At 41.7% G+C, this 17060-nt stretch overlaps 1 protein-coding gene across 2 annotated transcripts; it reads left to right on the plus strand.

The window, feature by feature from the left end:
* The first annotated feature begins 148 nt into the window (after positions 1 to 148).
* On the plus strand, positions 149 to 9051 carry fgf18a (fibroblast growth factor 18a). Of its 2 annotated transcripts, none has more exons than XM_028590116.1 (5): positions 149 to 1720; positions 5389 to 5428; positions 5617 to 5797; positions 7471 to 7577; positions 7769 to 9051. In XM_028590116.1, the coding sequence occupies exons 1-5, from the start codon at positions 1689 to 1691 to the stop codon at positions 8039 to 8041; spliced, it is 633 nt and encodes a 210-aa protein (XP_028445917.1). In that variant the 5' UTR covers positions 149 to 1688; the 3' UTR covers positions 8042 to 9051. The 2 variants fall into 2 exon arrangements, with proteins under 2 accessions (XP_028445917.1, XP_028445918.1); XM_028590117.1 differs by having other exon boundaries at positions 5620 to 5797.
* Positions 9052 to 17060: the final 8009 nt, after the last annotated feature.

The following is a 17060-nucleotide window of genomic DNA, read 5'->3' on the forward strand; positions in this document are numbered from 1 at the left end:
ATCCCATTTTGATCCAATAAGTGTGCATGTGCGTGTGTGTGAGAGGCAAAGAGAGGGGAGCGAGAGAGAGGAGGGAGGGAGTGAGGAGAGGAGGCAGGGAGGGAGGGAAGATTGATCCGCGTCTGTTAAAATCTTGTTCTGGTTTTTCTTGGAGTGAGGTCTGTGCCTGCCGACGCGCCTCTCCTATGCAGCCCCCCTCAAGAAGAGCTTTTTATGGAAGAAAACCTTGGCATTTTTGAAAGCAAGAAGCTGCATTATACCAGTGAAGTGGATAAAAAAAACGCACGACTGGGTTCTTTTTGCGTTCTATCTTGCGTTTTCTCCTCTGGTGTCTGAATGAAACAGGGAGGCGAACATAAGGGGACGAGGGACGGTGCAGGTTCTGATCTGGGAGTTGATCTGTCAGTGTGATTTTGGGTAGACACGTTTCCAGTGCGCACGTTTTAACTTTTATTTCTTCAGAAACTGGTGAGCTCGACTCCTCTCTTGCACCGCGGAGTTCGCTTTTCTCGGAACGAGGAGACTTTCGTGTTTTTTTCGTCTTCGGAGAAACTGCTTAAACTTTCTACGTTTAAAAAAATAAATAAAAAGATCGGATTGCATTTTCCCCCTTCAAACATTTTTGAGGTGATGTCATCGTGCTGTGTTTTGGCTGGTATTGTGTCGAGAGGGCGCAGGGAGGACTACTGCAGCCAGGCGGTTACCAGCGGCTGAGGCAAGCGGGGAAGTCCGGAAAATCAGGTGCAAAGTGCGGCTGTCATTTCCTCGCTGTGTCGCGGGAGGCTGAGTCCGCCACCCAGTCACAGCTGTCCCCATCCTCTCCAGCCACCCCTCCCTCGTCTTTATTATCCCATTTTCATTCAGCACTCTCCATATACCCCTCTGAGCTGGACCTCTCCGGGACCTTATCACCCTCTCTGTTGGACACTGTTGGTCGGTGTTACCTGAGCCACAGACCCGTTGAGCCAGCGTGGGGGCGCAGTCATGACCGAGGCAACCTTGCATTACCCTGCGCCCGCAGAGCCCCCGTCTCCAGCTCGCCGTTTGCTCCATCAGCCAGCCCAGGTAGCCCACCTCCAACAGCTCCTGACCCTGCTCTGCTGGGACTGAACCTGACTGCTACTCCTGCCTGTGTCGGAACAAACACTCCACTTTCTGTTATCATCTCACCGACTACAGAAATAGTTTGGTGACCAGAAACTTGCTGTTGCGCTGAAACGTTACGCATTGGATTACGCAGAAGATTACGCCCTGTCCACAGGGCCGAGCATCACTCTGAGGGTCAACAAGGTCGATTGCAGTTGGTTATCTTTGACGCGTGAGCGCGCTTTCACCTGTTCCTCTCCTTGTCGAGGACGCGCAGCCTTTAAAGCCCTGACCTTCCCCCTTTGCTACCCCGCCCATTCGTCTCTCCACCGGTCTGGACAGCTGTTAGAGGTTGCCCAGCGGTCACAGTGGCACAGTTACCCCGGCCTCGCACCCCAAATTGCCCGCGCCCGCACATTTACCCACACCGGGAAAACCTGGGCACGCCGCCGCCGATGCCAACGGGAGTGTCTGACTCTTTGACTCTGCACTACATACAGCGGATTCAAAACACAGAGGGGAACTCTCCGGACTGTCGGACTGGCCCAGACCGAGCGAGGAGACTGTCTCAGGGACAAGTTCCATAGTGGAGGGGGGAAGCAATGTGGCCCCTTCTTTCCACGCTGACCGTATTGTAAGTCACTTTTATCACTTTATCATGTAATAATCGTATTTATCCACTCAGGTTCTATGTCTTTCTATAATTGTTTGAACTAGTTTCCTGGCAGGTCTAACTACATATGAAGATGATGGAGAGGAAGGTTGCAGTGTCTAACGATTACATCACTCCTCATCAGTCCCCATAGAAAACATGCCATGGAAGGCCCTGTTTTGATTGGCTGACAGTTCAGGGTCACTGGGTCAGAGTCAGGGCCCTGTTACTCATAAAACCTGCCATAAACATCTCCATCACCATCTGCACTTACTTCAGGGATGGCCAAGCTGGCTTAGAAAAAAGGCCATTTTCCCATCGCCAAGAAAATGCTTCTTTTTTTTCCTTATTGAAAATATTTCAGAAGTTGAGTCAAATAACACCGGCTTTATCTAGTGGGCTAGGAAAATGATAAAGTGCCAAGAGCAAATATAAGGGAGGAGGATACAGACTCAGGGGGCTTGAGTTTGCCCATTTGAGGTGTGTCTTGTTAAAAGCCAAGGGATTTATTTTTCTTTCTTTGTGTCGGCTGTACTTCTCCCAGATGGCAGTCATCTCCAGATACTTCTCATTCCTCACACAACCTGGACAGGGTGTGTGCTGCTGCTGCTGGTGTCTGCCGGTCCTTCTCTCTCTTCGTGTGTGTCTCCCTCACACTCTCTCCACTTACCCACCTAACTGCCTACATCTGTCTTCCTGCCTTGCCTATACCCCATTTTTCCACAGATACTTGCTCAGATAAAAAGTATGATTTAATAACTGATGAATGATGGCGCCCCTGGCAGTATCTGAGGAGGAGCAGTCTCACTGTTTAGTCTGCTTGTTTTAGTTTAGGTCTTTCAAAGCCAATCATCTTTCCATTCATTTCCTTCTTGCCTATCAGTTTTACCACAGCCATGTCACTTCATCCATGCTGTATGATCATACTGAAAGTCTTTAGCCAGTGAGAAAAGCCAAGGGCCTTTTACCCCAACAACCTGTTACTGCTCTTCTCATAAAGCCACAGCTCCATTATGAGGCCCTCTGCTTCTCTAACCATTGTTCCACCATAGGCCTATTACTGCTGATACATGTACCACTCACAAACCCACTAGCCTAACCACTATTCTTTACCAAGTCCCACTGCTGAACATCTAAAACTCTTGCACCATGCTGCAGCCCACTGCTCCAGTGTTGGCCTACCACGCTAACCACTGCTACACACAGCTGAAACCACCGCTCTGTGCTGAGTCCCACCAGGCCGACCGCTCTCACTCCATGCTGCTGCCCAGTCCTCATTGCTGAGGCCTGCTAGTCTAACCGCAGCCTCCATATGGTAGATCTGCTGGGACGCAGGTTTATGATGTCAGACTCTTGCTTGTTTTGGCAGTCGGCCAACGCGCACCGGGCTTTCCCTCTGTCCGTACCTCCTTCTGTCTTTACTCTCCCCAACTTTTACTCAGCGCTCTTTTATTCTCTCATTTTCTCATCCCTCCCCCACCCCCGGCAGATCCTGTCTCCCTCTTCCTCTCTCCTTTTCTTTCTCTCTGTGGCTGGCATAATATGGAGTGTCTGTGGCTTTTGTGGGAGCGGGGGAATCCAGTGCGAGGCACTTTTCCTGCAGTGTCCTCGGTGGCAGTGCAGCCGTGGTGTTTTAACAGCTGAGAGTCCTCACAATGCACAGGCGCTCAGGTTTTTTCGTCTGCACAGGCAAAATGTGAGGGCCAACTCTCTACTGCATTGCCCAGGATATCTGCATCTATTAGAGTGACACAGGGGCCAACACACCAGCTATGGGAACGAAATGCTGAGAAACACGAGGGAAAGGAGAATATGTATATGTATATGTGTGTTAGTCAGGAGACAGTGACATGTGTTAAGACGTGCATGAGTTGAACCCCCCTCCTCTTTCATTCCCATATTTATCTTTTTGTCTACTTCTCACACCAGACCACACTCTGTGGTTACACTACTGTCTCTCATTTTGCCATTTTTTCTCCTCCTTCCTTCAAGATGTAACCTTTGTCTTTTTTCACCCTCTCCTTGTCACATCTGTGCATCTTCTTTTTGATTTTATCTCTCACCTCTCTCATTATCTGTCAGCCTTCTCTTGCTTCATTTTACATTACATGTCATTTAGCTAACACTTTTATCCAAGGCTTACAATTGCTATATATCAGAGGTTGCATGCCTCTGGAGCAACTAGGGGTTAAGTGTCTTAGAAAGATCAACCAGTGTGTCTCAGGGACACATTGGTTGATGTTTTGCAGTGGGAATTGAACCCAGATCTCCCACACCAAAGGCATGTGTCATATCCACTGCGCCATCACAACCACCGTCTCCCCCTCTATTTAATCTTACATTACCTTCCTTCTCCCTATCCCTTTGTGTACCTTTCAGTCTATCCCTCTCTCTCCTCGCTATCTCCCTCTCTCAGAAGTGCATATGTCTTTCCTTTGGCCCAGCTGTCAGCTGCCTGCTTCTCCTGTACACACACATACACCCTGCACACATCGGCACATCTGTGTGCATGCCCATGACAGTGTGGAGGAGTCACCTTACTAACCCCCAACATAAGGGAAGATGGGAGGCAGGGAACGATAGGAGAAAGGTAGAGTGGACAGAGAGGGAGAGATAAGGTAGAGAAGAGATAGGGAGGACAACACATCAGAGAAAAAGAGTGGAGTAGAGAGAGAGAGAGAAAGAGAGTGAAAGAGGCATGCAGAGAGATAGCACAAAACGAGGTGGGGAAAGACAAAATTCGTAGAATTGCTTTTCAGCCCACACACTTGGTTCTGAACTTCATCATGTCTTCAGCCACTAATTCAGAACAGTTCAAGGACTGCCAGAGTAGATTTTGCGCAACACTATCACTCCCTTACTAAAGTTGTGAATAACATTTGATACATCCAAGGTCTACACTTCAATTAAGCAATGTGATAAAGTGAGACAAATTTTAATTCTAACTGTAACCAGCTGTTTAAATCATAAATGTCCTGATCAGACAGATAAGTAATTAATAAGAAATAATACACATGTTGGGACAATACATATTAATTCTGCATGCTACATCACCGCCATCACCAACCACCAACTGATTCCTCCTTAAATTATTTTTCTATAAGTTTTGGAAGCTCGTGTTCTCACTTATATATAGCATCTCTAAATGTAACCACAATCCGTCACTCTCCAAAGCCACATCACAGTGGAGCGTACACCTGTAGTCCAGCCCAGCTGTCTACATACACAGGGCAGCCAAATAAGCCAGCCCAGTCCCTTAGATGTCCAAACCAAAACATGTTCTAGTTGTCTCGGCATGTTTGCCATTTCGCCATGGTCCAATCGGGTCATTTGGAGGCCAGATTTTGGTGTGGCGAAAGTCATGAACGGGTCAGAAAATGGGTTTGGACAGAAGGCTGGTAGCGTAACGATAAACACTGTTCTGGGTGTTTTCTGTCTGCCGATGCCTGGACATCTGCCTGTCTGTATGTCATGTCTCTGTGCCAGCCACACACCCAGCAGTGTGAGTAATCACCCAATAAGGAAAAGAGATGTTGAACAGAAAGAACGGCAGAGAAGAAAGAGATGGAAATGATGGTGTCACGCATAACTCTTCCAACATTCAATGTTGCTTACATATTTCTAAACTCATCTGTTTCTACATTTTCCAGATGTATCCAGATGTTGCTGGTGATGTGCAATCCATTACAGGTAAGATTCATGAAAGTTGTGCATGACAAAGAGCAATCGTACATTATAAAGAACAAGTTGTATATTGGTAGTACGTGCAGTTCATTAAGCCTGATCCTAACTCTGGGTGTGTGTCTGCCTTGGTGTGTGTGTGTGTGTGTGTGTGTGTGTGTGTGTGTGTGTGTGTGTGTGTGTGTGTGTTCTCTCAGCAGGTACTTGGTGTGGATGGGGTCAACTTCAGTGTGCATGTGGAGAACCAGACGCAGGTGCGAGACACCATGAGTCGGCGACACCACCGGGTCTACCAGCTCTACAGCCGCACCAGCGGCAAACACGTCCAGGTGCTAGGACGCAAAATCAGCGCTCGAGGAGAAGATGGAGACAAATTTGGTAAGACACACACAGTAGAACACAGCCAAACACTTTGGCACATGTGAGTGTATGCACAGTTAGATTCTTTCCTGCACACACATGCACATTCACACAGACTAACGGCTGCAAGTACAAAGACTTGAAGGTTGACCAAGTGCATGCATGAATGGATACAGAATGCAACTGTGCAGGCACACTCACAAAAGCACACACACATGCCTCCCCAGGCTTTGGCAGAGGGGCAGTGGAGCTTGTCTTGGGAGTACAAAGACCTCATCGACTGGCTGCTGACTCAATGATTCACAAGAGAGCAAAAGAATGGAGAGAGAGAGAGAGAGAGAGAGGGAGGGAGGGAGAGAGAGAGAACGAGAGAGGTGGTTAGTGAAGGTGTTAGTGAAAAAAAGTGTGAGTTAGCGGGTGAAGCCTGGCAGGTAGCGTGTCGGACCGAGTGTTAGAAACTCATCTCCTTCATCGATCTCTCCATTGATTTCTCATCCTCCCTGTTGTCTCCCCTGGATTTAAAACAGCAGGCTTCCTCTCCCTACCTCCCTCCCTCCCTCCATCCTCCCTCTGTCCATCCCCCACTCCCTCTTCCTCTCCACCTTTCTCCATCTGTAATGATGTCTAACCCATTCTTAAACCCCACACAGAATCAATGGGCAGAAGAAAGAAAAGCAATAAAGCAAGAGTTCACATTTCTGCATGTGCTCCAGCGGTGGCTCATATTGCACATCCCGTTGATTCACAAACATGTCAGGTTGCTAACACGCCACTTCAAGCCATAGATGGGACCATAGATGCACAAGCCTGTCTGTTTATTGACAAATAACACTCTTATAGGGCCTACTGAACAATCCATCCAAAACTGACCAACTATGGCGATGAGATATTACACAGGGGAACCAAGTGCAGAGAGAAGAAATAAAGCAAAGAAGAGGCGGGTGCATGAAGGTATAAACATGAAGCAAAAGAGCAGACGGGAGACGAGAGAAGAGTTGGGGGAAGAGAGCGGAAGAGGGCAAGAGGGAGGGAGGTATTGATTTCTCTTGACCCCTTTTGTTGACTAAGGTCATGTAGGAACCATTTTAGGAATTTATTTTTAAACAGGCACAAGCGCTCTCTGAACATGTGTAGTTGGTGAAGCAGTATTGCCTGGAAGGATGAACATGCATGCACCTGCACACACAAATACACATAGGTGCACGCACACATGCACTCACCTTTAAACAACAGTATCGCAGACACTCAGTCTGAGTGTTCTCCCGCTGCTCTCAGCCCACCGTGCTCCGTCTACTCTTGGCTGTTATCTTTTTTTACGAGGCCCATTTGTGGTCAGCGGCCTTACATCCATGTGTGTGACCAGGCTTATCTGACAACCATCTGTCCAGCCAGAGACATTTACATCGGCCTGTGATTTATCAGCACATTTAATAGCAACTATGAATCCTAAAACTGTGATTTAATGTGAATGCCTTATCTGGTTTTAAAAACCCAAATCTTATTTATTGGTGTCTGGTAATCTGTGCAATTAGTGCCACACTACTTGGCCATGTGATTGTTCGTGTAAGCTTGAATGTTGTCTAATTCCTTTCTCTAATTTTTGTGTGATACAACCTAATAAACAAACTTTATTTCTCTGTACTGCCTGCGGCTCTAATGTCTGTCTGTCCCTCTGTCTGTCCCTTCACAAGCCCAGCTCGTAGTGGAGGCCGATACCTTTGGTAGCCAGGTGAGAATCCGGGGCAAAGAAACCAATTTCTACCTGTGCATGAACCGCCGCGGCAAGCTGGTAGGAAAGGTAAGACTTCTTTCTTTCATCAACATTATCAAAAATGTAATTATCTTACAGTTTTCTGACCAGCCTCTCTTTGTTTCTCCCTTTGTGTGTGTGTGTGTGTGTGTGTGTGTGTGTGTGTGTGTGTGTGTGTGTGTGTGTGTGTGTGTGTGTGTGCACACGTGTGTGTACCTGTGGTTTATCTGCTCTCTCAGAAGGCCAGTAATCGAAGTGATGACTGCGTCTTTGTGGAAAAGGTTCTGGAAAACCACTACACAGCTCTGATGTCAGCACGCTACACAGGCTGGTATGTTGGCTTCACTAAAAGAGGGCGTCCTCGCCGTGGCCCCCACACTCTCCCCAACCAGCAGGACGTACACTTTATGAAGCGCTTCCCGCCTGGGGAGCAGCCCGACCTCACCACCCCCTTTCGCTTCACCACCGTCAGCAAGCGGGGCAAGCGGGTGCGTGCTACTGGGCCCCGCTAGTAGTGGCTAATGCTAGCACCCGCTATCTTGTCATCTAAAGCCTTTACCGGAGCCTACCAATGGCTAACCCAATCCTCTCCTCTGTCACACACGACTGAACACCTCCCTTCATTGGGACAAACATTAACCAGAAACTTGATGAATCATTCATGGGGTTTAGCTTTACACCTACTAATTTGCCACTAGTTAGTGATCATTCCTCTCAATTTTAGTTCCCTTACTGGACTAACTGGACCATTACTGGACTGGTCCATCGCTGGAAGCTCTATGGACCTGGTCTGCTTCCCTTCATAGGCCAGAAATACTGACAGGGAACCTGAAGGGCTGCCAGAGTCCCAGGCTCTACGAAGGCCTTTATTCTACAACCACAAGGCCTTCATGTCTCCTTTTCTGGACCAGCTGGACAATGTCAAGTATGGGATTACAGCTGGACCATACAGAGAGAGAACAAGGGTGGGAAAGACTGACTGAACAAGAGAGTGGATGCTTAGCCTACGGATAAAGGGAAAAAAGGAAGAAGAAGAAGACAGGAAAACGGAGTGGACAAAGGGATAGAGTGATCTGCACACATCAAATGGACCAATAATGGACTGTTGACATGTGACACACTTATTTTTGTCTCACTGCTAAATTGGTGTGAACCTGTGAGACTGTTGGATGAATGGATGACATAAAGATGAATGAGGGGATGGTCGAGCAAGTGACTTACTGAATAAATGCATGTTTGTAAGAAGACGACGAAATGTATGTAAGAGTGTGTGTGTGTGTGTGTGTGTGTGTGTGTGTGTGTGTGTGTGTGTGTGTGTGTGTGAGCGAGTGAGTGAGTGCACCAACAACCATGAGTGAAGCTGGATCACAAGGGACTCCGAAAAGGGACCATCCAGTCCTGCATGAACCTGTGACAACTCACCGCAGGGACTGAAGCTTTAGGAACTGGAATGTATAAAAACCAAGCTGCACCAAAAACAGCCAGCCAATCACAGCAAACCAAACCAACGACTGACCAAAGACAACCCCCAGGACACTCTCAACTTATAGGTGCAGAGGATGAAGAGCGCAGGGGCGAGGACGGCGGGGAGGGTGCCTTGTCTATTAGCATTGCTATAGAAACGACCCAGGGGATGATGCTCCCGTGCGATACCATGGATACAGAATGCTGCTACCAGGACATTCAGTGGAACAAACCAAAGTCTCATGTATACACACAGGGGAAAAAATATTAAAGGGAACAATTTATTGAAAGTTATATATATTATATATATAAAAGACGACAGAAACCCTAAATAAGCAATCTTACTATGATGGTTATTATAATTATTACGATAAAATTATTTCATTTATTTATTTCAGCTCTGTGTGCAGCAGTCTTTCTCGACTCAGTAAACCTTACAGAAACATTTCCTGTGTCTCCCAGCATCTTTAAACTGCTTCTCCACCTGCTAGATTTTCTGTCAAGGATTATATTGTAGAAAGAGATTCAAGTTTGTGATGTTGTGGGCTGGCTTTTTTGCTCAATTAGTTGATCGACAAAAAAATAACTGGAAACTATTTTGATAATTAATAATTGTAAGTCATGTATCAAGAAAAAAAATCCCAACATTTGCTTGTTCCAACCACTGTAATATGAGTGTTTTGATGGTATTCTCTGTTTTGTAGCACTCTAAATGGAATATCTTTGGGTTTTAGACTGTTGGTTAAACAAAACAAGCAAACTGAAGCAATTGCTTTAGGCTCAAAGAAATTGTGATACTCAGTAGAGTTGGGCATTATAATGATATGTACCATGATGCAATATACATTTGTCAACCATCAGAGATTGTGCCATACTATTTATACCAAGATTTCTATCCCTTTAATATATTTGGTTGTATTAAAGCTCTGACATATCAACCAGACGGCCGACCGTTGGCAGAAAAGGCAGTCGGACTGATCAGTCGGCTCCCTGAGGTCAAAAAAGTGCCTTGGAAAAACACCGAAGCGACGCTGACTTGAGCGTACGTTCAAACACAGAGCACGCTGTCATCAGTCATTGTTTTCATCAGAGAGTGTTGATAGTAGTCAAGAAGGATCGTTGTTGTCATTACTCGCTGAACGGAAGAAAATACAATGGCTAGTATTTAGAAGATACGGGCGTTGTCAGCTCCAGTTTACTCGTGCACTGATTCGCTAGTCAAGGACTAGCACTCCACCAATCAGATTGGTCATTGAGTCCGACATTCAACATGTTCAAATCGGCCAAAATGAGCGCCGATAGCTCCTCCGACTGACGACGGCACGGAATACACCAAACAGACTTGAGTCACCGACCTCGCCAGACTGTCCAACGGCCAATAATCGGGTTGGTGTGTCAGAGCCTTTAGACCATTGCTGGCAATATTGCAATAAATCAGTGTGCAGGGATAATGTATGGCAATATTGGGTTTGCAAGAGTTTTGCATCAATGTACCTTAATTTTTCAGGTATTTAATTCACTGGATTAACCAAACACAAACATTGCCCTCTTGGTACTTTATCCATAAAAAAAGAAAACTTCTCATTTGAATTCACAGAAAATGTACCGTATCACAATATGTATTAATATTATATTGAATTAAATCTACTGTGATGGATTTTATCCATATCGCCCATTCCAAATAGGCCTTTTCACTTTTATAGATGAAAAGACATTGATTAATTGAAAAAATATAATAATAATAATAATAATAATAATAATAATAATAATAGACTGATTAATTGCTCATGACATTTACTTAGTTGCTGCTCTGGCTGACTTTAAAATGATTAGAAAACTACATAACTAGTAACCTTTGAGCAAGTCTCAAGGCCCGATAGCAGACTGTGACTGCAAAATTATGAATTCAGCATTTTCCACAAGAATTCATCTTACAAACTGGGAAAAGTTCCTAGATACTTCAGCACTTTAAATCAAACCAGTAGATTTCTTATAGAGACAAGGAGCAAGAATGTAAAGAAGAATGGATTCTGTGGTTTTCTAGTTCTTGTCGGTATGAGTTGAAGTGGTCACTGAAGCTCAAAACTCAGACATTAAATTGCTTTAAGAAAAAATACAAATATAATATGGACCAGCCTCACTCAGGAACCCTTCAAAACGGCTGAGCACCAACTGTTGTGCAAAAATCAACAGTCACCTCCACATTATAAAGTATTGCCATGAATATACAGCATGAATGATCACAGTGAAAGGGAAAAATGCAGTAGTGGGATAGAATTTCATAGCTGCTTCTCCTCTCATCTATCCTGCTCTTATCCCCCCATCCCTCCCCTTCCTTCCCTATCCTAGCGGGAGGTCACCGAAGAGATGTCTCTGCCAAATGACCCAATCATGCCGGCAGACACAAACAGCTGACTCAGGGGGAAAAAGGGTTGTACCAGAGGATTCCTATTGCAAGGCAGCAGGAATCTGTGCTGGAGGGGGGTGGTATAAGGGGGAGACAGTGAGGTGGGAGGGAAACGAGGTGTGGGGGTGGGATAAAGAAGAGCGAGTAAGGGGTGGTGGGGTGAGTTGTTCATTTCTGGAACGTTGCTCCAGTTCCACTCGGGAATGATGGAAATATTCTGCTTAGCCAAACCCAGAGTGGAAGGTGTATGGTAATCATGTCGAGGAAGGAATGCCAAATATGTGCGTGAGAACGGAGCTGTGACCTGAGAGCTGCAGGAATTATGGGCCAAAATCCCACAGACCCAGAGGAAGCACACACACCCATATCCAACTCATACACACATCATATACTGATGGTGCTCCACCAAGCACAAATCCATCCCACATAACTTATTCCCAGAATTTGAAACATTCTACTGCACTAAACTAAACCCAGAAATTTAGGAAACCAACTCCCCTCCTTCTCCTTGTTGAGAGAATACACACTGTACAACCAGACAGACAAATTTTAGAGCTCAATTATGCAAGCCAGATATTTGCTATAAAGGCACCACTCTAAGCATCTTAAACAGACATTCCTCATTCACAGTTGCAGTGTTTACAAGACGGAGTATGTGATCTACTGTAACAGGTTGTTTTGACTCCAAACTTGGCTACCAAACAGTCAAAGCCAAAGTCTCAGAAACAGATAACACTGTAGGAGATAGCTGAGTTTATACTCCCACCTGGTGGCCATTCTTAATACACTGACATCCCACAATAGTTTAACCAACATTTGTTTCTTGTTAAATGACTTCAAGTCAAATTTGTTAAAAAAAAAAAAAGTTACAAATGTATAACTAGAAAATGCATTTCCTGCAGAAAATGCTTGTGAATGCTAAATTGGTGAAGTAGTGAAAATAGTTGGAAAAGTGGGAATGGTTTTAATTAGTATGAATTTCATTGAAATATTGAAAAATACCAATAATGTATTAAACAAAAGTGGAATATTTTAAGGTTTTTGAAAAAAAAGTCATCGTATAGGTATGTCGAAAAGTCATAGTATAGGTATGTGGGAAAAAGTAATAAAAAAGTCATTGTATAGTATATCAAAAAAAAGTCATAGTAAAGTATGTCGAAAAAAGTAATATGTCAAAAAGTGATAAAAGAGTCACAATATAGTATGTCAAAAAAAAATATCATAAAAAAGTCATAGTACAGTATGTCAAAAAAGTGATGAAAAAGTGATGGTATACTATGTTGAAAAAAGTCATAAAAAAGTAATTGTATAGTATATCGAAAAAAAAGTCAGTATAGTATATGTCAAAAAAAATTATAAAAAAGTTATAGTATAGTATATGGAAAAAAGTCATAGTATAGTATGATGAAAAAAAGTGGTAAAGATGTAAAAGTATAGTATGTTGAAGAAAGTGATAAAATAGTCATAGGATAGTATGTCAAAAAAGTTTAAGCATAGTATGGAAAAAAGCCATTAAAAAGTCATAGTATGGTATGTTGAAAAAAAGTGACAAAACGTGACAGTATAGTATGTTGAAAAAGTGATAAAAAGGTCAAAGCATAGCATGTTAAAAAATCATAATATAATATATCGATAAAAGACATAAAAAAGTTATAGTATATAATGTCGTTAAAAGTCATAGTATAGTATGTTGAAACAAGTGATAAAAAAGTCATGGTATAGTATGTTGGAAAAAGTGATAAAAAAGTGATAGTATATTATCTCGAAAAAAGTGATAAAAAAGTCATAATATAGTATGTCAAAAAAAGTCATAGTATGGTATGTCGAAAAAAAGTCAAAGTATAGTATGGTATGTTTAAAAAGTAATGAAAAAGTCATGGTGTAGTATGTCAAAAATAATCAGTATAGAAATCGGCAAAGATCACAAGGGGGGCGCAAGTCTTTATCTGGTTTAAGGTTGAGGTAAAAAAAAAAAATATTTGCACATGTTAAATAAATTATGATAATACACTAGAATATATAATGTTTACAAAAGTCTGTATAAAAACTATATATTTTTGTTCTTGCTTAAAATTGTAGGCAGGCTACTTAGTAGGCCAAACCTCCGGGACCTCTTAACCTAGGACCCTTGCTGTCATCAGGTCAACAGCTATCATCCTCGTCTTTCCTACCGCCGCGGCATCACTATTTTATGAATGAAACATGGCGGAGAAACGTAAAAGTCCTGATAACTCTGTACTCTGTATCAAAAAAGAAAGTAAGGCTCTATCTCGACAGTTACCTCAAGAAAAAAGTAATTTTATGTCGAAAAGGGATTTAAAAAAAAGTCATAGTATAGTGAGCTGGAAAAAGTGATAAAAACGTCATAGTATAGTATGTCGAAAAAAGTGATGGAAAAGTCATAGTATAGTAGGTCAAAAAGAAGTAAAAGCATTTGTATGTACAAAAGCCATTAAAAAGTCATGGTATGGTATGTTGACAAAAAGTGACAAAACAGTTACAGTATAGTATGTCGAAAAAATGATAAAAAAGTCAAAGCAAGGCATGTTAAAAAAAATCATAATATAGTATATCAATAAAAGTCATAAAAAAAGTGATGAAAAAGTCATAGTATAGTATATCGAAAAAAGTCATAGTATAGTATGTCGAAAAAGTGATGGTGTAGTATATCGAAAAAAGTCATAGTATAGGCTAGATGATAAAAAAGTGATAAGAATGTTAACGTATAGTATGTCGAAAAAAGTGATAAAATAGTCATAGTATAGTATATTAAAAAGAAGTCAAAACTATAGTATGTAAAAAAGCCATTAAAAAGTCATAGTATGGTATGTTGACAAAAAGTGACAAAACAGTTACAGTATAGTATGTCGAAAAAGTGATAAAAAAGTCAAAGCATAGCATGTTAAAAAAATCATAATATATTATATCGATAAAAGTCATAAAAAAGTTATAGTAGGCTATGTTGAAAAACGTGATTAAAAAAAGTCATAGTATTTATATCGAAAAAAAAGTCATAGTACGTCGAAACAAGTGATAAAAACGTCATAGTATAGTATATCGAAAAAAGTCATAATTTAGTATGTCGAAAAAAGTGATTGTATACTATGTTGAAAACACTTATTAAAAAGTCATAGTATAGTATATTGATAAAAGTGATAAAAAGTAATTGTATGTCAAAAAAGTCATAGTATGGTATTTCAAAAAAAGTCAGAATATAGTAGGCCTATAGCATGGAACTGTTCGTTATTTATTTCATGGGCCACCGGAGGAGTTTCAGGATCTTTAGTCGAAATAGACCTGACCCTCCCTTTACCAGCAATACATTTTGGATGAACCTCCAAACTGATATGGAATCCCCAACAATCTATTGATGCCTTCTGTATGGGTTTGCACTTGGCAAAGATGTACAGATGTCCATTGTTTTTTTTTACAGCCATGACATACGTGACTAAACATCTGCATTCTCATTTTACGCATCGATCACACCATGGTCATTTCAGTAGATTTACTCACTAACGTTGTTGTGGAAAAACAATAAGCATGGAAACTAAATGCACACTTCCTGATTACTGCATTACTCCAAATACTAAATTACTCTAGTATTAGTAAACTAGTATTCACATGAAATAAAACAATAAAACATTGAGACTAACAAAGCACACTGGGTAATAAGAAATTCAACACTGGTTGCTATGGACTCATCACTAGGCTTCCTCAGACATTGTATATTTTAGCATCGGTAAAGCTGCCGAAGCTGAACATTATCCAAAACTCCTTTTCTCAGACGAGCGTCAATTTGGGAGCTTGCATGCCACTCCTTCCTTCTCAAATGCCTTGAAAAGGCTGTCGTTTGCATAATTTCACAAATAATCACCTGACCGAAAGGATATGGGTACGGCTGCAGCCTGGAGACCTCCAAAGAACAAAGAATAAAAAGACATGACCCTCCCCTATTTTCCTCCGGTGGTCCATTCCATAAATACCGAACGGTCCCTATGTCAAAAAAGTAATGAAAAAGTAATGGTATAGTATGTCGATAAAAAGTGATAAAAAAGTCATAGTGTAGTATATTGAAAAAAGTCATAGTATAGTTGAAATAAGTGATAAAAAAGTAATTGTTTGTCAAAAAGTGATTCATGGTATAGTATGTTGAAGAAGTTATGAAAAAGTCATAGTACAGTATAGTATTATATGTTGAAAATAGTCATAGTATAGTATGTTAAAAAAATTATGAAAACATCATGGTATAGTATGTTGAAAAAGTGATGAAAAAGAGATAGTATAGTATGTCAAAAACAGTCATAGTATAATATAGTATGTCAAAAAAGTTATGAAAAAGTCATGCTATAGTATGGCGAAAAAATCATACTGTGAATAATAGTTTAGTGAGCTTAAAGATAATTTTGACCTTAAGGATTTGTGTTTCCTGCAGTACTTCCAGCTCAAATCTATAATGCAGAAATTCATAACTCTAGGCACTGTACTGGCCTCAGATGATGACACAGATAACACACTGAAAGAGACTGTAACAAACAGAGGGACAGTAACCAAAATGTGCAGATTTATATCTCTCTTCTCCTGTAGTGTCATGGATAAAGTTAAATTACACTGGGAACGTGTAATTGGGCACTACAATTAAATATACAAATTATTTATCAAAATGTGATATATAAACTCATACAGATGAAGATTTTACACCATACATAAAATTAACCCAAATATGTGCTGGAATGGCTGTGGAGAAAGAGGAACTTTAATACATAGGTTATGATACTGCACAGAAATAAGAATATTTTGGGAAGGAGTCCAAAATATGTCATGGGTTATATTAAATGAGGAGGTATCACTATGCCTAGAAGTGTGTCAAAACTACACTAGAAAGTCTTACGGACCGGTGCGTAGAATCAAATGAATTTGTAACGCATATAAAATGTGGTTACAATTAAAAGTAGACTATTGTGACTTATGTGCAAACTGGCCTTATTTTACTATTTACAACTTTTGACTGTCAAAAAAAGGGGAATTATAAACAGCTAGAGAATGTTGAGGTCAACTTTGATTCATTTGTGCACACATTTTTGTTACAAATGTATTAATTTAATCATAATTAAAAATTGGTGTGCTTCTACTTATATATGCGCGTGATGGGACAAACATGATTTAAAACTACCTAAGTGATGCTATCCACATTAACTCTACAGTTGACACAAGAGGCTTACATTATACTTCTCCCCCATAGAAGAGCCCTTACATTTAGCTGCAACCAGCTACAGCAAGTTTGTGTATGGAGTTTCATTTTGAGAATTTTCACTGATGCAGTTTTAAACCTTTATGACATCACATTCCATGAGTTATTTGCAGACCTCAGAAATCAGTGAGCCTGTATCCTGGTGATGTGATGAATGTTTTGTATGTCGTACATGACGGCTGAGATGGTGATAAATAACACAACTGTACACAGATGATCAAAAACCTGGATACTGTTAGAATCAAGTATACAGGGATATGGATAGCCAGGTTTTGCATGTCCCATATAAACATTAAGATTAAAACCAGGATGAGACTCAAAACTGGGATAGTACTGCCCAACTTAAAAGGAGTGTGTTTACACGCAAACACACTCAGTGTTCTTTCTTGACCTTGGAAACAGTTTGAACCAA

The sequence above is a fragment of the Perca flavescens genome, chromosome 10, assembly GCF_004354835.1.
Source record: "Perca flavescens isolate YP-PL-M2 chromosome 10, PFLA_1.0, whole genome shotgun sequence".
Taxonomy (NCBI): domain Eukaryota; kingdom Metazoa; phylum Chordata; class Actinopteri; order Perciformes; family Percidae; genus Perca; species Perca flavescens.

What these genes read in the sequence shown, in the direction of transcription:
- fgf18a (XM_028590116.1), top strand. Translation starts at nt 1,689, where the DNA reads ATGTGGCCCCTTCTTTCCACGCTGACCGTATT. An exon ending in TGATGTGCAATCCATTACAG is followed by an intron (nt 5,429 to 5,616) that starts GTAAGATTCATG and finishes GTGTTCTCTCAG; the next exon opens with CAGGTACTTGGTGTGGATGG. An exon ending in AGAAGATGGAGACAAATTTG is followed by an intron (nt 5,798 to 7,470) that starts GTAAGACACACA and finishes TCCCTTCACAAG; the next exon opens with CCCAGCTCGTAGTGGAGGCC.